This window comes from Bos mutus, chromosome 10, assembly GCF_027580195.1.
Source record: "Bos mutus isolate GX-2022 chromosome 10, NWIPB_WYAK_1.1, whole genome shotgun sequence".
NCBI lineage: Eukaryota > Metazoa > Chordata > Mammalia > Artiodactyla > Bovidae > Bos > Bos mutus.
Window position 1 is genome coordinate 70,857,286 of NC_091626.1, and position 20,865 is coordinate 70,878,150.

Consider the following 20,865-nt stretch of genomic DNA (forward strand, 5'->3'; position numbering starts at 1 on the left):
AAAATAAACAGAATTGTCATGGGTCTGGTCATTTTTAGAAAGAAATTGGCAAGAGACCATTTCATGGAATGGCTGTGAAACACAATTTTAAAAATATTTACAACATACATAAGATATAAATAGTCCAAATGATAAATATAGGTCACGGTTTTGGCCAGGTCAACCTCTGATCTCCTTAACACTCTTAAATTTAGATAGATGGAAATTTCCCTTTTGTGGTACTTCCTGTACACTCCATGAGACTTCAGGTGGCCACTAGGTTTCTTCCTTCTCCAGCTCTGCTACTTTCAGAAAAGTGAGACTTTGGTAGAAATTGAGAGCTTTTGACCCATGGCCTGTATTTTTTCAGGGCCATCACTCAATTTTGCCATTAAACCAAAAGACCGTACTAGGTGAAACAAGAGACTCCTGGGGGCTAAAAGAAATTACAAATATGGAAGCAAGCATTGCCCAATTAGAGTGACCACAGTATCCCCTGGCACGGCCCATGCAAGGACTCCCAGCATCCCCAGTGTTAACTCTATGCATCCAGCCCAGGGGGCCCCGTTTGAAACAATTTTCATATCATGAGTCCTCCCCTTCCTCCAGCTTGAAGATGGGGCACTCTCCTTGGCAGCTGCTGGAGACCCAGGTGGTTCTGAGCCCCCGTAGTAGTCGGCCGCACTGACCTGCCCCTTCCCTCCCCACAGGGTATGACTTCTGCCAGGTCCTTCAGTGGTTCGCTGAGCGGGTGGACAGGATTATCCTGCTCTTTGATGCACACAAACTGGACATCTCGGACGAGTTCTCAGAGGCCATCAAGGCCTTCCGGGGCCAAGACGACAAGATCCGTGTAGTGCTGAACAAGGCCGACCAAGTGGACACACAACAGCTGATGCGAGTCTATGGGGCCCTCATGTGGTCCCTGGGCAAGGTCATCAACACACCTGAGGTGCTACGCGTCTACATTGGCTCCTTCTGGACGCAGCCCCTGCAGAACACTGACAACCGAAGGCTCTTCGAGGCCGAGGCCCAGGACCTGTTCAGAGACATCCAGAGCCTTCCCCAGAAGGCGGCAGTGCGCAAACTCAATGACCTCATCAAGCGAGCGCGGCTGGCCAAGGTAAGCTGGAGACCCCCAGCAGCAGCCTGGGCAGGGAGTCTTCCCACACGCACCTCAGGCGGAGGTTCTATTCCAGGAGCCTCAGGGAACAGGACATGGAAGGGTTATGAAGCAAGCCTGACAATCAGTATCTTCTTTAGATTCTGGCTCCTACCTCTGTGATCTTGGGCAAGTGACTCCTTTCCAAGCCTGACTCAGTCTATAAAATGGAACTAGTAAGAGCACATCCCAGGGTGCTTGGGAGGGTTGTGTGACCTGGGGAAAATGACTCCTTTCCAAGCCTGACTCAATCTATAAATTGGAACTAGTAAGAGCACATCCCAGGGTGCTTGGGAGGGTTGTGTGACCTGACTTGCAGAGTGCTTGACGTAGCACCCGGTACTTGGGGAAATGCATGCACTCACCACCTGGATGCTGCTGCTATGTTAGGACGGCAGGAAGATAACCCACCGAACCAGAGAAAGGTGGCGTTGGTGGGACCATTGGGGTGCCGAGGGACCAGCACTTGTCACCCTGTGCCTAAGGCATGGAGCCCTGCGTCACACGAGGGCACAGAGAGGTCACAGGAGGTTGGCTCAGCCCAGCTCACCAACTATGCCATTTCGGGAGGGGGTACACCATATCCCCATTCTGGGCTGTGGTTCGCACTCTCCAGCCTCATGGCTGAGCCTTTTAGCAGCCCCAGGAGTCTGTGCCTCCAGGTGGTGGGCAGTGATCTGACCACCCTCGTGTTAACAGCATAGTCTATTTTGCTGTGCCTCTGAAGAGAGGGGAGCATGTGACTCCTCTAAGAAAAAGTACAGAAAAAAAAAAGGTTCTTTAAAAACTATATGTACATTTCATAAAATGATAGTCCTCTAACACCTAATACCATAAGTGCCTCTAGAGTTTATCTAGTCCCAGTGATCATCAGAAGCACCCAGGAGCTTTAAGCAATGTAAGTTCCCAAGCCCTGCCCCAGAGCCTCTGATTGGGGGTAGAGTGTGTGTGTGTATGTGTGTCTGTCAGTCTGTGTGTCTGTGTGTGTGTGTAAAGCTCCCCCAGTGATTCTGATGATCAATCAAGTTTGGGAACCAGAGGTCTTTAGTGACAAAGAACTAAATTCAGCCCTCCTGGCTTCCAGCCTAGCTTTCTGCTTTGGTCTTGTCCTTTCTGCTAGAAGCAGTCCCAGGCTCTGCCTCTCCAGATCCCTGGTCAGGAGGCCTCATTTTTCCTTCAGCTTCTGATGGCAGAACCTGCGTCTCCCCACTTCCTCTTGCTGCACCACGAGGGGCTTCTGCTCTGGCCTAGGGGCCCACAGGCCAGCCTTCTAGAGTCGACCATTACTTTGCCTACTAAGGTCAACAGCACCCTAGGCCAGGGCTGGGCAGCCTAGTCAGGTGAAGGAGGAGGCGCCAAACTCCCCTCTTCAGAATGGTGAGCTGTGAGTGCCCAGGTGTAGACACTGTGCCCTGAGAAGGGACCTGGCTGGGGTGGGGAGCAGGGAGGGCTCCACTGAGGGTGACCGTCGTGCAGGTGACCAGCCGTCCAGCCCCTCCTCACTGCCTGCATGCCTGTGTGCTCCAGGGCAGCATCCCTCCTGGCTGCGACCAAACACCCCGCTGGCTGCGACCCTGCCCATCATCCCTGGATGGCTCTTTCCTCTTGCTCCCCCTAAGGCTTTTTCACACCCTCCACCCATGTTCCGCTGATTTGCAGTCACCTGTGCTCCTGAGTCACAGCTCTCTATCTTTTCTTCTCGTACAAGCTGCTTCCTTCCCGGAACAGCCACTTTTGTTCCAGTTCTGCAAGGCTTGTAAATCCACTAATTTACAGCTCTCCTGAGATGATTTCCCTCCCTGGCTCAGTGGCAGGAAATCTGTTTTTGCCCAGTGAGTGACCCCCTGGTATGTGGTCTTTCTCTTCTCTAGCTGATATAACTGAACTTCACCTTCAGGGTATATAATACCCAAAATGATTGTATAACCAAGGCTGGTAAATGATGTCATAGCCTTTGCAGATCTCAAGATCTTTTAAACTATTTTTAAATGCCCATGGACTTTTTTTTTTAATTTACCAGGCATCGCTGAGGGCCTGCTAACTCAAGATGCAGCTATGTTTGATCATATAAATAAATAAAAGGCAAAAGGCTCACTGGGAGTGCCAAGCGCATGGGATTTTGCTGCCATCCTGGCACCTTGGGCCCTGTGAAGGGGCTGGCGTGGCCTGGGTTTAGAGGCACAGAATGCTGCTGTGCCTGACATGGGAATAATGAAAGCCCTTGTGTAGAGGCAGGGGGTGGGGGCAGGGGGCAGTCAAATTGCTGAGCTTACTTCTAGGAAAAAAGCTTGTCTTCTTTTTTTTTCTTCCTAAGAATAGTATCTGGCTTGTTCCTTTTCATAAAGGAAAATGTTTGAAGTACGGATGTTTCCAGCCTGAGCTGTGCCAGTGTGTTCCTGGGGCGGCACCAGGCTGGCAGGGGGGCAGGAAACAGTCTCAGGCAGAGAAGCTGAACTCAGCACAATAGCCTTGACCACTAACCAGTGCCATGCACTTCATACACTGTCTGCAGTTTTATGTTCCATTTGTGAACTTGTTGCTGAAATGGACAAGGGGTCACCTGAGCTTTACGCTATGAAGTGTGCCTGTTTCATAAAAATGCTCTTGGGTTTTGATATATTCATCTCTCTTTCTCCTGATCCAGCTTTTCTTTGGCAGGCCAACCTTGACTGAGGGTCTGTAATGTTCTAGAAGCCCCATGATTTGCATTGCATGTGTTATTTCATCTGATCCTGCCCACAGTATGCAGAGTTGGACATTCATTTCTCATACAAGGGAAATGAAGCTCAGAAAGGTGACCTGACTTAGCCAGGACTTCCCAGCCTGAAGTTGTAGATTCAAACTCCAGTGGGCCTGACTCCCTGGTCCGGAAAGCATTCACCTGAAATGCAGCGTGGACAGCATCTGTTGGTCTTTACTATGCCCTAGCTTTCTGCATTAATCTGTCATTCTGACTATTCAATAATATTCTCCATCCACATAAACCCTACAAAGTTTAGAAGTTTGTCAAGCTGTGATTTTGAAAGTATGCAAAGGATAAGATTCCAGATGTCACCTGGCAGGTGTCAGATCTGTATTGGTATGTTGTTGTTTAGTTGCTAAGTTGTATCCCACTCTTTTGTGACCCCATGGACTGTAGCCTGCCAACTCCTCTGTCCATGGGGTTTCCAAGGCAAGAATACTGGAGTGGGTTGCCATTTCCTTCTCCAGGGGATCTTCCCAGGGATTGAACCTGCATCTCCTGCCTTACAGGCAGATGCTTTACCACTGAGCCACCAGGGAAGCTCTGAGTTGGTGGGTGGAGTGTTTCTATTATAGACCACCATAATTAGGTAGAATTAGTGGCCCATCCAGAAATAAAAGCCAGAAATGGCATTGTTAATGTCCTGCTGAGTTCTGCAGTAATCCAAGTATCATAAATATGACATTTCCCATAATATGAAAAATGGCACTCTTACTAAAGATCTCTTGAAACTTAATGATTTCCCTACTTTTTCTATTTACATTTTTTCCCCCAGTCCTTTATTTCAAGGAACAGGAAATCTTTAGAGTGGGTTTTTTGGTTAGCCTCAAAGAGTATATATCTTATGATATCGGTAGACATCTTTCTTTGAAGACTGTTCATAATCTCAGATGCCAGTCAAGTTTCATTTCATGATTTTTTAGAGTAATCTGTTTGGGGAAAGCCCCCACCAAAGGTTTAGAAGATAAGAATTTACTTTTATCCAGTATCATTAAAATAGCCAAGTTAAATAAAGTTCACGGACTTTCCTGGTAATCCAGTAGTTAAGACTGCCTTCCAATGGAAGGGGTGCAGGTTCGATCCCTGGCTGGGGAGGTAAGATCCCACATGCCTGGCAACAAAAAAACCAAAGCATAAAAGAGGAGCAATATCATAAAAAATTCAATAAAGACTTGAAAAACTTGGTCAATGTAAAATTTTTTTTTTAATGAAATAAGGTTCAAACTCTAAATCATAGTAGTTTGTGGGATAAATGCACAAAGATAAAAAGCAAGGCAAGTTTACTGTAGGACCCCACCTTTTATAAAGACACTGCTCACGAATAGGAAAGGTTCCCACCCACTTGGAGACCTTTGTTCAGTAAAAAAAAATGAGTCAACGTTTGAGGAAGGAACAAACTAAAAATGAGAAAGGAAAGGAGAGGTCAGTGGTTTGGGGCATTTAGTATAGTTCTGTGGAATTTAGTTTTGTCTTCAAAGTGTGTTCTCCTCTTCATCATATGTGGCTTGGAGGACTGAGCTTTCCAGTCTGTCTGTACCGCCCATTCCTTCTGGGGGCGAAATTAGACATTTGGAAATTCGCCACATGGACCCAAGCTAAGTTATGTAAGAATCATTCTACGAGGGCTGGTAGCTGTCCTTTTGATGCTTAGTCTTCCAGGCGATGTTTAAAAATAGCTCAGTCAGCAGCCTCAAGCTACTGGGGGTGTGTCAGTAGCTTGAGTCCTAGCTTGAGTCCGCACACACAGGGTAGCCTATCTCTTTGAAGGCTGACTCAGATGACTGGGTGGGCCCCTCGAATCCCCTTTAAGGCTCTTCAGAATCACATCCGCTATTGGTTCCAGCTTTGATTTCAACAGAATAAGGAACCCAAGTGGGAGCCAATCAGCTGCATCTTGAAGCCTCACACTTACTATCTCATGGGTTCATCTTCTAGGTCTTCAGTTTATGAACTGAAGTTTTTATATCATAATAAATCCACTTTTAAAATGTGCTGATCCCCACAGGTTAAATGTTCTATGCAGGTTTCCAGCTGGACCTGCAAAGGTGCAGATCTCTATCAGGTCATATTAAACCTGGGCGACCCTGAGGTTTTCCATGCAGAACCATGTTTCCTGGCCTGACTGGCTCCACATCGCTCACCAGTATCCAGATTCCCTAGGCCTTTCCATTCCTACTGTCCATGCGTGTTGCAAGCTTCCCACACTCACTGCTGCGATTGCCCTCCAAGCCCACGGTAGTTATAGCCAGTATCTCTCTGTGTAAATGCTTCTCAGCATTGGATATACAAACACTTGTTACTGGACGTAGTTCATGAGATTGTGGCAGAGTATAGATGTGAACTATAAATCCATGTTCATTTAATCCATCTTTCTCTGCTCATTATTAGCCCAGAAAAAAAAAAACAAACCTGACATTTTGAGCCATTTGGCTTACCCTTGGTCATCACCATTTGATGAGTAGGGACTTTTCTAGTTTTATACAAGGGAAAGGGTGAATTGGACAAGATAAAAACGTTCAGAAGTTCAACAGGGCTCAGTGCCATTTGCTTGTGAATGAAGAACTTGAAACCCAGATTAATCATGTTACTATTTAAATATGGAGAGTTTATTCATTGTTCTATAAGGACAAATTAGCCACAAGCCACCTCTGGTGTTACTACCCCTCCAGCTACAAGTGTCTGGTCATTGATCAATTAACATTTTTACTCCTCTTTCTCATGGACAAAGTGCTTTCAAATACATACTCTCTCTTGATTCTCATAACCACAAACCTGTGAGGTAAGGGTTGTCAGCTCCATTTTGTGGGTGAGCAAGCAGAGGCCAGGGAAGGGACAGCTCACCCAGAGTTGTCCAGTGAGCGAGTGGGCAGCAGTGGCCTGACCCAGCCTCCCAGAACGAGGTCCCATCCTGCCCACCTCCGCTTTATCCTATTCCTCTTCCTCTTAATTAATTTTCTCTGATTATAAACAACAAAGAGTCAGACTGTCTCTACCTCCTTCTGAGGACCCTCGCCAGATCTGGCCCTCGGTCCTGTGTTATTTGGGGACACACCTTTGGACACATTAGGGCAGGAGGGAGCTTTTCAAGTTGAGTGGGGATTTCAGCCACCCTGGCTGCCCCTTGTTTACGACGGGCTCTTAGAAACTCACAAGACTCAGTCCTACTAGAAGACTGCAGTCTTTACTGACATCATGTGCCATAATGCATCCATTTCTTTGAGTCTGGGGAGAGAAGAGTACGTGATCTTTCCAAAGCTTCCCTGTGAGTTAGGAACAATCAGAATCCAAACCTCAAAGTTGTTCCATTGGACACAGTTTGGTGTAAATTCCAGATTTCAGCAGCATCAGTACAATTTTTCATTCACACCCAGAAAAAGTAGTTAACAAAAAGTTGATTCTGTAAGGTAGGGAATGAGGCAGATGAATGCTACTGCCAGCCGGGCATCTCCTAACTAGTTGTATGACCTTGGGTCATATGAATTTCCTGGAACCAGGAATTCAATCAGTTTAAAGGAACCCCTTCTAGATTTAATACTCTGTGATTCTAAGGATTGTAATTTGCCTCATAACATGATAATCTTCTTAAAGGCAGGGCCCATGCATCGAATCTGACCCCGGGTTATTGTCTTAGGATGCCCAGGGAAAGCCAGGAGGGGGCGACCATGCAGAGCCAGGACAACAGGAGACTTCCCCAGAACAGGCCAGTAGAGCTTCCTGGAAGTGGAGGTTGAGGCTGAGAGCAGCGTGTAGCATGAGCAGGTCACCTGCGGTCACGACTCAGGTAATGCCAGACAGGTGGGAGGAGGCGGGCCCTGAGGCCTGGCACCCAAGGGTGGCCCATTATCCAGCAGCCTTAGTCATCAGCAGTGAGCACCTCGAGGGCAGGGATGGAGAGCAGGCGGCGGGGCGGGGAGAGCTGTGGCAGGGGCATATCGCCTGCAGCCCAGCCCAGGGAACACAGGCCCCTGGGGATCAGGCGGTGTTCAAGAACAAGGTGCCAGTCCCATGGACTGGGTGGAGAGTCAGCCTTCCCTGGACAGGGCCCTGGCAGCTGCCCCAGATGTGGGCTCTGGGAAGGGGTCTTGGAAAGATGCCCTTGTGGATAGAAGGCTGAGCAGGTGGGGGTACTTGCTCCTTTAGCTGGGAGGAACCTTCAAAGCAGGGCAGGTGGAGAGAGGGGTCCACAGGTCCAGAGGTTCCAAGAGGGCCAAGGCCAAGGAAATAATGCAAGGACAGCTGGTGACAGCTCATTCTTCCCAGGGGAAGGTGACAACCCCTCCAAGTCCTTTGGAGCTACACAGGCCCTCCCCCGCCCCATCCAAACCAAGCCAGGTATTCACTAATCCAGCCAAGGAAATTACCTGTCTTACAGGTGTTAATACTTATTCATCATATCTTCAGGAATGCAGTTAAAGCCCATGATTCTAAATAAAAGGATTCCCAAACCTTGGATTTCTCTAGTTATCTTGAAGAACTGTGCGAATATTTTAAGTTGTTTTCATTTGAAAAGTAAGTAAGTTTACCAGTGACAGGAAGGTGTAAAAGCATCTCTCCCAATCTATTGTTGCTGCTGTTGTTGTTCAGTTCCTAGGTTGTGTCCAACTCTTTATGACCCCATGGACTACAGCACATCAGGCTTCCCTGTCTTCCACTGTCTCCCAGCGTTTGTTCAAATTCATGTCCATTGAGTCGGTGATGCTATCCAGCCATCTGTCCCAGTCATACTTGCAGAAATAGCCAGGCAGCACAGGGTGTGCTTATGTTAAAATGACCTTTATACAGGAGGAGAAGTTAGCGTTGTCTGGTCCAAACATGTCAGCATTTGCACTATGCACGCACTTTAGTGTTCAAATCTTAGCAAAATGTTTTTGGCTGTGCCTGGTGTATATCCATACACAGAGGCCCTCAACTGAGCCATGGAATGTATCTGCTTACCCCCTCTATTCAATTTTCATTCTTCCACAAGATTATAGCAGGCATCTGTTTTCTTTAATAGAATTTTCCATAGCTACATAGTCATTTTCTTTTTGTAATCACTGCCTTGTTTCTCATCTTTTCTTATTTATTTTCTTGGCTTCTAAATTACTCTGTAGAATTCTAGATATACAAAGAGAACCTTATGAGCGTTTTTTAACATCCTAAAGTTGGAAATCAGTAGAAGGGTGGAAATTTTAGGGAAGGAGGTGACACAAGCCAAGCAGAGCCCTCCCATCGGAATTCACCACCCTTTGGGTAACAGTGCCAGGCCAGCTAACCCTAAGTGACCAAGGTTTCTGGGGCTCCCCCATCATGTACTAGGTCTCCCTCTCCCACAGGGCACTTCTGTTTTCCAGCCTGGTCCTAGGCAGCTGGTCTTGTGCCGAAATGACTTCAGTGATCTTGAGATCTAAACTGTCTGAAGGGAAGTTATGGGAGTCCTCATCTCACTGTTCACTGGGCACAGATTTCCATGCCCATCAGCCATTTCCATCAGCCTCAGCTTCATTTCCTGGTGCTCCTATATACCAGCCCTGGTGAACCTTTCTCTTAGGTTGGTCACCAGAACCAGGCTGTTTCCCACCCAGCACCCCCATCCCTTTCCACCAGGTTCTCACCCTCCTCCTGTCCCAAGGACCATGGCCCTTGGGGTGCCTGTTATGTGTTACGATGCATAAAGATGCCATCTTGTTTGCATCTCTGTTCTAAATGGCACATTCTCACTGACATATACCCCTTCAGGTACATGCCTACATCATCAGCTTCCTGAAGAAGGAGATGCCAAGTATGTTTGGAAAAGAAAACAAGAAGAGAGAACTTATCAGCAGGTTGCCAGAAATCTACATTCAGCTACAGCGAGAATACCACATCTCTGCAGGGGACTTCCCCAAGGTCAAGGCCATGCAGGTACGGAGGCCCATCACAGCATCACCGGTGGGGTTGGAGGGTCACTGCCACCTGGTCCCGCTGGTTTCTGGGTACACATGTGGGTTTCGTGGTTTAGAATGGAGGAGAACGCAGTGTTTTTGTCTTCCTAGTAATCCATGATTATAGGCGCCTGTGAATAAAGCAGAAATTGCCTGCCTCCTGAAACATTTAAACAAAAAGGGGAAATATTTCAAAAAGTAAATTAAGCTTGCCTGAAAAAATCCTCTGAATAGCTAGCTTCCTTAGGCTGTGTTCAAGGTTGTTTTACACTGAGGTAGTACCTCTTTTATTAGAATCCCAGAGCCTTTAGGGAATTAGAGCTGAGAGTGACCTTGGAGGTCAGTTTCAGGGGGCCTTCTCAAACCGGCCCTCCCCAGCACTGCTCCACGTGATTATGTGCTTGGGCAGTGTTGCCGCTGTAGGCTCAGGAGCCCAGTGAGAAGCCATGGTGGGCTGTGGCCGTGGCTGGAGTCCACTGGGGACAGTGAGCTGTGCTCACTGAAGGTTTTCCTGAAAGGTCAGCTTCAGGCAGCCTTTGTCCTAATTTCAGAGTCTCACTGTGTTGTCTGGGCAGGCCCAGATGACTCCGAGCAGATGCTGCCACCCTGGCCTGACCAATATGTCCACTTTCTGGCAGTGGTGTTTGGTAACCGCTGATTTCAACACTGACCTTATCCTCCCTACCTGCGAGGAGGGAGGCCAGTGAGGCCGCCCCATCTGGCTCCTCAGAGAGCTGGACCATCTCCTTGTCTGGTACAAGGACCCATCTGCGCTGGAGGCCACAGTCCTCTCTGGAAAGCAGGCAACATGGTTCAGATTCCTGCAGCCAGCAGCCAGTAGTAACTGGAACAAGTGAGGCAGGCAGGCCAGGTGAAAGGAAACCAGGCCATCCACCTCTTATTTTCTCACATTTGATAGAAATGTGGGTTCTGAGGAATATGTCTCTACCAAGAGGAAGAGAGTTCTGCAAGTGCGATGAGAATCTGTGGGGCCCACGGCAGGAGCAGATTGGGGAATACCTACTCCCTCCTCAGTGGGGAGGCCCTGTCCTCCCGGTGGTCACTGCCCTATGAGAGTGCAGATCTGGATGGTTCATGAGAAGCTGGAGATCTGGATTTGTTTGTGAAGGCCCCTGGTTTTCAGATTTTGGCTCTGAATTTCAAAGAACACTACCTGGGCCAAAGAGAGCTTACAACGCACTGGCCACACCCTGGAGACTCTGGGCCTGTGAGCCTCGGGCCAGCCTGCAGGGGGGAGGGGGATGGGAGGAGGAGGGATCGGTAGTGGAGGCAAGATCAGGCCTCAGGAGGGGCAGCGTCAATCCTGAGGGGTTTGTTAATGTTAACTCTCTATATATAAAGTACATGCTAAATTTGAGTGGGTTACACTTACTGTTGCAATGCCTGGGATCAAGGTGAATGCATCTGGTAGATAAGATCTGGTCAACAATGGTCTAGTCAGCTTAAAAATATATAGAAAATATATATATATATATATATATTTTTTTTTTTTTTAAGTGAAATTGATACTCCTGTACTGAGATGATGGATTGGATTTTTTTTTTTTTCTCGTCACAAGATGGCTAATTTGAGGGTTCCTGGGGCCTCTTCCTGAGTAGGTTCTGCTTTAACTGGGTTATGCCCTGCACCCCATGACCAAACTGAAGGACAGCTGTTCCCTTGCGTCCTTCAGATACTTTGGAAGGGAAATCGGTCTCTTGACTAAACTGGTAGCTGTGAGTAAATACACTGTGTGCACAGTGGCCTAACGGGGCGTCCAAGCTTCGTCGTCTCCTGAGGCTCCTTCGATGCCCCACCCACAAAGCACTGCTCCCGAGACCCGAAGGCTTCCTGACAGGCCCCCCTGCCTGTCCCCGGGAAACTTCCGTACAGAGCAAGTGACCTTTGCGACCAGAGCTGCTCCTGAGCATGCTCGCCTGGGCCTGGCCAGTCAGAGGGCCACCAGGCCTCTCTGAGCTGGTCACCAGGGGCAGTCCCCCACCTCAGGTCTCAGGAGCAGCCACCGCCCACGTAGCTGGGTGACATAGGAAGGACCTGAGCCTCCCCTGAGAACCCTGTGGTCAAGCCCCACCCCAGGCGCTTTAGCACCATCACTGGACACCTGGGGGGCCCGTCACCTGTGTTCTTTTATGCATTCACCTAAGAAAAGTAAGTCTACTATGGCCAATCACTGTTCTAGGCCCCTGGAATAAACCAGTGAGTAAACAGCAAAAAATAAAAATCCTTGTCCCCCCTACAGAGGTCCAGTCTGGGTTACAGCCTGTGCTGCTGTGGCTGTGACTGGCAGTGACATTTTGACAGCAAAGCCCTTTGTTGGGCCATATGCTCCTTGTTACAATATATGTGTCTTTGAGCTTTGGTATAATTAATTTATTCAGTGTCTTATTTAGTGCCTCCCATAGAACGCTGTTACTCCATGAAGCCAGTGACCCGTGTCCTTTTCTTGGCCATATCCCCAGCTCCTGGGGTATCACAGGCACTCAGCAAGTATGTGTTGAGTGAGTTAATAAGTTAGTGTATGTTTGTTTATATTGTAGCAGGCTCTAGGGTAGTGAGTTTCTCAGACCCTGATCTAGACCTGACTCTCACAGGGCTTATAGACCGGTGGTTTCTGGAGCAAACTCCTGGAAGGTGGCCAAGGATTCTTCCTTGGGAAGCCAGCTAGGCCTTGATCGCGTCACCCCAGTCCTTCAGGGAATCCCCAAGAAACAAGGCAGGCCTGAAGCCCGAAGGGCACGCTTACTACACAAGCTAGTTTGCCGTCAACCAGGAAGCTCTGAGGGTCTGGGTGTGGGTCAGGGCCTCTGAGCATCTATCTTTCCAGTCACAGACAGTCAGCCTTGCTGTGTATGGACAGTGCAGGGGCAGAAGGTTGGAGATGATTATGGTTTTGGCACATCCCAGGGTCTCGCAGAGAGCTCACCGGGGCCAGCTTTAAGTCTCTGCTGTCCCTGTGCTCTCATGGACCAAGCTAGGCAGGGTGACTCTTCTCCGTAGCCAAGAGCCAATTGTATTTTGCAGGCTTTTGCCTGGTGGTGGGGGAGGCCAATGACCTGCAGTGCACCTGCCTGCCTGGGGAGGGAATCTGATTTGCTGCAGCAGCATGTCCAACCATGCTGCAGAATGAAGGGAGCAGTGGCAGGACCACCTTGATGGGTGGTACAGTTATCCTTCTTGGAGAACAGGGCCTTACAGCTGATGTTTAGCTGCCAAGTTGTGTCCCACTCCTTGGAGAACTGGTCCCCCACAGCTGATGAGTTGGCAGCATTTCAACAGCAGAGGGCAGCAGAGCCATCCCTACCGCCCCAACCCTCCCAGGGGTTTCCAAAATGCTTCTGGTACATGCTGGAAGTGGGTGGGTAGGGGAGAGCCCAGCGAAAGCTGGGCTGGGACTGATCTTTGTCTCTTGGGAGGGAGTTCCAGGATCCCAGGCTTGGTGGCTTGGATGGATACAGTTGTTGATGGGTAAATCTTTATAAATTCCCCAGTATACGTTCATCCCAATAACAAGTCTTGGAGCTACCCTGGGGAGGGCAGGGATGGCATGGTTTAACTTGGACCGCACCCCATCCCCAGCCAGGACTGGGCAGGCGGGTACAGCACACATGAGCATAGAGCTTACTTCCTTTGTGCCCTCCAGGGCGGGAATGGCTGCTGCTGCTGCTTCCTGTCGACCTCTGCAAATATGTGGCCATTTCCCCTGGCATGTTTTCCAGGGATTTGCAGCCTGAATCCACGTCCCCTGCAGGCGGGTGGAAAGTTTGGGCGGGCACCACCCTCGTTCGTCCGCTTGGCCAGACACAGAGGCTCTGTGTGCGCCCAGAGCTCAGGCTCATTCATGAGGAAATAGGGTAGGTGTTGTGCACTCAGGGGAATCCAGACTTGTTTACCCCAGCAGCACTGGGATTTTTGTGTAGGCTGCCTGCTTTCTCTTCTCAGTCCCCTTGGCTGACCAACCGAGATGCCAGCAGCAGGAGCCCAAAGTGTTGGCAGCATCATTTGCTGCTGATGTTAGGGTGACATGCAGGTGACTGTGGTCTGTCAGTGAGGATGGAGGACATGAAAACTGGAAGGTACCTTAGAAACCAGACCTGTGCTGACTCACTGCGCTGAGCTGAGTGCAGGCTGCTGGCCAGGTGTCAGCCCAGCCCAGCCTGCTCGGACAGCCATAGAGCGTGCTGCTGAGAAGAGTGTTGGAGGCGCCTCTCCTGAGATCTGCCAGCTCTGTCCCCTCCACCATCTGAAGCTCAGGACTCCACTTTTGAATAACAGCACAGAATGTCTGCCCTGCCAACATACCCTTGAGACCCCAATTTTGATTCTCCACTGAAAACAACCTAAATGTCCAGCTACGTGGAACAGGATAAAGGAGGAAGGACCCAGCTATACAGTTCATTATCATGTTGCTATTAAGAATAAGGTTGTGTATTTTATATATAGTGGTGTTATTCCCATTCTCCTAATTTATCCCTTTCCCTTCTTCCCCCTTGGTAACCGTAAGTTTGTTTTCTATATCTGGAGTCTGTTTCTGTTTTGCAAATAAGTTCACTTGTATTATTTTTTGGATTTCACATATAAGTGATATCGTATGATATTTATATTTCTCTTAGTTCATTTAGTATGATAATTTCCAGGTCCATCCTTGTTGCCACTAATAGCAATATTTCATTCTTTTTTGTGGCTGAGTAATAACAAGATTTTGCTGTAGAGCACAGGGAACTACATTCAATATCTTATAACAACCTATAATGGAAAAGAATCTGAAAAAGGTTATGTATATATAAAACCGAATCACTTTTTTATACACTAACACAATCTCGTAAGTCAACCATAGTTCAATTTTAAAAATTAAATCAGATAAAATTTTAAATTTTTAAAAAGGTTGTGTAAAACTGATATCATAAAAAGGTATGATACATTATTTCTTTAAACTGCAGGTTGTTAAATAGTTTTGTCTTATTTCAACTAAAGAGTGTGTGTGTGTGTGTGTGTGTGTTTATTAAAATGGCTATAAATGTATCCCCCCCAAAATGTTAGCAAAGGTGGTTGCTGGGTGATGGTATTATAAGTGATTTAAGATATTTTTTGCTTACTAGTTTTTCCCGTTATTTACAATGAAAGTGTGGTATTTATGATGACACAGAGTTGCATTTTTTTTCTAACTGCCTGTCCCATGACTTCTGTCCAGAACAGTCAGGTCCGAGGGGTATGTATGTGAAAGCTCTTGCCCTCGGGAGTCTCCCTGCCTCGTGTCCAGAAAACCACACCCCTGGATGGCCCCTCCCTGGCCCTCTGGGATTGTCCAAACAGAAATACTTCACATAGAGCCCAAATAAAAACCACCATATCTGGAATTCTTTGCATTTATTTGGCAGAACTGCTGTAAAAGACATTTTCACTAGATTTTTCAGGCCCCTTTTAAAAATCCCCTGAGTGACTCTCACAGTTCAGGACCAGAGAGGATTTGTCTCTTGTGATAACCAGGTGGTTTTTCCCCTCCTACAGCAAAGGGGTATGATCCCTGGGCCCCAGCCAGGGCAGCTGAGGAACATAGCCTTTCACAGTCTTCATTGTCTAATGTGATGGTTCCTTCGCTCTTTCTTTCAGTTTCTTGTCTTTTCCCTTTGTTAGTGACTTTATTCTATTTTATGTTATCATTATTTCACTGTAAGCTAAGTCAAGCCCTTTTTGAAATATGAGTTCCCTGAAGGCAGAGACTGTGGCTTTTCATATTTAAATTCCTGAACAGGGCCTGGCATGTAACAAATGGTCAGTAAATGTTGGATTAGATGGATGAATGGATGGATGGATGGATGGATGGGTGGAAGGAAGGTGAGTAACCAAGGAAAACCAAAGCAGGAAGGACTGTTTCTACAAAGCCATTCACAGAACCTCTGTGGCATCTGCAGTCGGTTCCCGTCCTGGCCAGGTGATTGCCACATCCACTAGAGCCATCTCCAGACCCTGTGCTCTGCTCCACCAGCCCTCCTGGGAGATGGAGCTGAGACTCACCCTCATCCCACTAAGACCTCTCAGCTCTGTTGGCTGCATTTGTACTTGCCCTTCCCATCCCTGGTGACTCAGATGGTAAAGAACCTGCCTGCAATGCAGGAGACCTGGGTTTAATCCCTGGGTCAGGGAGATCCCCTGGAGAAGGGAATGGCAACCCACTCCAATATTCTTGCCTAGAGAATTTCATGGATAGAGGATCCTGGCTACAGTCCATGGGGGTCGCAAAGCGCTGGACATGACTGAGTGACTAACACTTGTCATCCCTCCTCTCTCTCACCAGTTTCAACTTTTACATATTTGTGCGTAAACTATTTTTTAACTGGTCACCATAATCTTTCGGTAATCATTTTTACTTAAATAGGTTCTACGGACAGCTCTATCACAGCTTCACGTTACAGCACTAAGAGGCTAGCTGAGTGGCAGGAGGCCTGGGCTCTGGTCTTGACTCCGCCAGTACATCCCTTGTGGTCTCTGTAGGTTACTGATACCTGCCCTTCCTAACTCTGAGCATTGTTGTAAAGATCAGCTGAAGTATGTAAGGTGTGTAAAATTCTTTAGAAGCTAAAATACTAGATCTCTAGAGTGCTTAAAAATAAAAAAGGCAGGGTGAAGGAATTTTGTCTCAAAGTCCTAGGGGTTCACTGTCCCTCATGCTGTTGCTAACCTCGGTCAGCTACTGCAGGAAAGCATTGCATCCCATGTATCTTGCCTCTTGTTCCAAAAGCCACTCCTGGTGAGTTCAGATATGGGAACCATAGCAAAGAGAGAGCTCTGGACAGCCCAGTGTAGGGGCTTCCGGCTTTAAGGGATCATTTGTCCCCTCCAGCTACCCCTCTCCTTGTTTGCTTCCTGCAGAAGGGCTTTAACCAAGTCTGTGGTTTCTCCTTTTCCAGGAAAAGCTTGAGAACTACGACTTCACCAAGTTCCACTCGCTGAAGCCCAAGCTGATTGAGGCCGTGGACAACATGCTGACCAACAAGATCTCGTCGCTGATGAACCTCATTAGCCAGGAGGAGATGAGCATGCCCCCGCCGCTCGTGCAGGGTGGCGCCTTCGACGGCACGGCCGAGAGCCCCTTCAACCAGGGCTACGGGGAGGGCGCCAAGGAGGGCGCCGATGAGGAGGAGTGGGTCGTGGCCAAAGACAAGCCTGTCTACGACGAGCTCTTCTACACCCTGTCACCCATCAACGGAAAGATATCAGGCATCAACGCCAAGAAGGAGATGGTGACCTCCAAGCTGCCCAACAGCGTCCTAGGCAAGATCTGGAAGCTGGCTGACTGTGACGGCGATGGCATGCTGGACGAGGAGGAGTTCGCACTGGCCAAGCACCTCATAAAGATCAAGCTCAGCGGCTATGAGCTGCCCAGCAGCCTGCCCCCCCATCTCGTGCCGCCCTCCCACAGGAAGTCCTTGTCCAAGGCCGACTAAGGGGCAGACCACGCACAGGGAAGGCAGTGTGGGGCGGGAATCAGGGCAGCCTGGGCCCGAGGCCCACTCTGTCACCAGCTCACTGAGTGACCCTGGGCGAGACACTGCCTGCCCTGTGCCTCAGTTTCCCCATCTGTAGAATGGGAAGGGCAGACACTGGACCCTAGATCAGGTCCTTTTACCTTAAAATTCCCTGAGTTTCTATTAAAATACTGGGGAGAGGGGATGGATATGAAGTTTGAAGGGTTGAGAACAAAGGGAGATTCTAGGAAGGCTTCCAGGAAGTCCTTGGAAGCCTGGAGAAACTCGGATATGGAATCCCAGGAACCACAGGGAGTGAGCTGGGGGCACTGCTAGGCTCCACTGAACTGTTCATTGTTATGAGCCCAGCTCTCCCTCAGAGAGCAACGGGAGGCAGCAAAGACCAGCTTATTTATTTTGTTCCCTGCTTAATTTAGAGTGAAAAAAAAAAAAAACAGCAGAGGTTTCTGTTCTCTCCAAACCATCTACCAAAGAGAAGAGGGCTGCCCCGGCTTTGAGGGAAGGACACGCCTTGTCTGCACGTTCCCGTCCCTCTGCTGGCCAGCGGAGCAGGCAGCCAGGCCACAGGGAGTGTCCCCCACAGCATCCACTGGCCGGCCTTCCCAGGGCTCCCCCAACCCAAAGCCTTCCCAGCAAAGTTGTATTTGGTTAGAAATTTGGAACTCACAACCTTTACTAACCCCTGGCGAGATTTCTAGTATTCTAGTCACATTGAAATCTGAAGATGAGCTTTACTTGTCTGTCCAATCGTTTGTAGCAAAGACTATTTAAACTAGAGGAAGAAAAGAGGTGGCTTTCCCCAGTCCTCAGTTAGCGTGGTCACATGTCTCCAAGGCTCTTTGGTCGATGACAGGATTTAAATTCAGCAAAAACATGGCTTGGTGCATGTCCTGGCCCTGTGGACACAAAGGGAGTGAGGGGCCTGCCCACCCTCACTGGCTAGAAGGCAGAAGAAGTCGGTCTACTAGTGTTAGAAACTATTTTTGTAACAAGAAAATGGGCATTTTTATCATGTCCAGTTTTTAAAATACAGTTTCTGTATAAAGGGTAAAGGCCTTTATGCAGAAATAAGATGGAATCTCTCATATAAAGCCTTTTCTTCAGAATCTATGTGGTTCGTACCATGGGTGCCTCATGAGGCAGGGTTTGGGCACTTAGCTGTACATCAGCTCCTGAGTGTTCTCTCTCCCAGGGCCCCTGTGTGAACCTCTCTGGACCACTCACCCAAACGCCTGTGGCAAGTGGAGATCAGCCTCTATGTGGGCTCCAGCTGCGGGATGCAGGTGGCTTTCCATGACCATTACTTATGCAGTAAGAGAGACATGGTATTTCATCACTATTGTGATGGCCACATAGCCTGGAACCTGCCAGCACCAAAAATGAAGGCAATCCAAACAGCCCCACCCAAGTCTTCCCAAAACCACATTTTTTTTCCCCCCTGATGTTATCAAGGGCAGAACTGCAGGTTTAAAAACATTTATTTTAGAGAAACATTTACCCAGATGCCAGCCCTCACGCTCCCTAGCTTACTTTCTAAATAATTTAGCTTTAAGAGAAGTAAATACATAACATGGTTTTAGTCTTAATGAGCACTTTGAAATTAATTAGACACATAGAAAAGAGACATTTGTAATTCCAGTACTGTAATCTGAGCAGATGGTTCTGTAAACACCTGAGGACCACCCAGGCATGTGAGCACAGTTGATTCCAGCAAAGGACAAGATTGAGAGAGGAGGAGAGAGAGTTCATTTGTCCAGAGGTTTGGAGATGCCAGAGTTAGCTGATTTCCACTCAGATTGATCCTGCTATGTTCAGCTGTCGTATATAAAGATAAATATATACACATATGTCCTGAGTATATATTTTTGACACTTGTTAATGTGTGTATATGTAGATTTTGTCTATATACTGACTTAGAGGAATATTGTTTTAGAGTAGCTGGAGAGGAGGTGTTTCTGATGCTATGAGGATAGAAACATCTCATGGGTAATCCCCACCCCACCACCCCATGACCTCTGGCAGGAGACCATCTATCAGCTAAATGCTGAGAAAAAAATGAAGAAAAAGGAATTTGTGTGTCCATTTTTGTTAATATCTTCTTTAAAAACCTGAAGTCACTCATCGTGAAAAGTTGATGGGAAAGAAAAACACTGGAAACTATTAGGAATGGCAGCCAAGTGAGGACCCTCATCTCCCCAGGACCTGCACAGAGTTCCTTGAGTCTGGATCCAAAACACCCGTTACCCCCTGGCCATGTGCAGCAGGGCTGGTAACACAGACCCCTCAGGATCTGGACACCTTGGCCGACTGTGTTGTCCTCCCAATACCACCCGACTGTCCAGGAGCCCCCTCCCTAGAGCACTCACGGATGGCTGGGGGTTGGAAGCAACTGAACTCTAGAACTCTAAAACTCTCCATGCTGTCTATGACTCCACAGAAGAAAACCTAAGAATCTCAAGTCTGTTTTGTGTACAGCTCATGATCACAGAGTTCAGCTCTGTGGCCACACGCTGATGTCCAGCCTGCTTGGCGTCCTGCGTGGATTCTTTGCTCGCCACATGCTTGGATGGCCCGGTGAGGGTGGTGGGGGGCACTCTTCCGTGGCGAGGGCCGTGCATTCAGTTGGCTTTTGCTTCTCTGGGGCTGAACTTGCTTCTCTGGAACACTTGTCATCGTGCAACAGGAACGCTTGGATTGAGGGCTGTGGCTCCTCCCACAGAGCGGTGGGCCTTAAGGAGTTGGATTCTTACTCCATATCATGGGACTGGTGTCCAGCTGGGTCAGAGAACGTGTGAGAAGAAGCCAAATGCCTTGTGCTCTCCTCCAACCCCCACTCCGCTTACAGGCCCACAGGAAAGGCCTCAGCAGAGCCCTGGCCCCACTGCTCCAACCACGGCCCTTCCCTGTCCACTGGGTCTCAGCAGCCGCCCCTGTAACACTGGGGGTGTCTTGTGCTGGAATCCACCATGTAGGATGGGGTTTAACCACCAGAGTCATGGCTTGACAGCCACCACCGGGACCTTTCCACTTGGCAGCTCTGCTCCTTCCTGATGCCCAGAGCAATGCCACGGACAGATTGCCTTGGAGATAACGAAAGCGTTTAAAGAGGCACTGTTTATTTCCTCCATGGAATGTGGCGGAAGAGTAACTTTCTTAGGACAGATAACCACTGCGTTTTTTTTCCAGGTAAACATGGGCCGAATTTAAGTGTACCAGGCGACATGTTAATTAGCCAAAAAATGCTATTAATACACAATGCTTCTATTTTTTTTGTAATCTTGTTTCAAAATGTCAAAAAAAAGACAGTCTACTGATCAATAAACTTCTGAAAAAAGTCACTTTTTCCCATTGGCTCTGGTTTTTCAGTGACTGTGTGCCAGTTGTCTTGGGAATAAAGCAGGCATCCCTTGGAACCGTTCTGAAACATGGCAGAGGAGTTAAGGGATGGGCGTGCCCCTTGGCATACCATCCCTGTGACCCTTGTCTCGCATGTTCTCTAGGTGGGAGATGGGGGCTTCTTCAGCAGGAAAGCAGCTCCATCTGATGTGGGCAGAGGCCAAGTCTGGAAGCAGG

At 48.3% G+C, this 20,865-nt stretch overlaps 1 protein-coding gene across 1 annotated transcript in view; it reads left to right on the forward strand.

Moving 5' to 3' along the window:
* Positions 1 to 20,630, forward strand: part of EHD4 (EH domain containing 4) — a 92,064-nt gene extending 71,434 nt beyond the window's left edge. The window contains exons 4-6 of the mRNA XM_005903973.3: positions 690 to 1,102; positions 9,603 to 9,767; positions 16,714 to 20,630. Of these exons, the coding sequence (XP_005904035.1) occupies positions 690 to 1,102; positions 9,603 to 9,767; positions 16,714 to 17,250 (1,115 nt within the window). The 3' untranslated portion in view covers positions 17,251 to 20,630. The remainder of the gene's footprint in view (positions 1 to 689; positions 1,103 to 9,602; positions 9,768 to 16,713) is intronic.
* Positions 20,631 to 20,865: the final 235 nt, after the last annotated feature.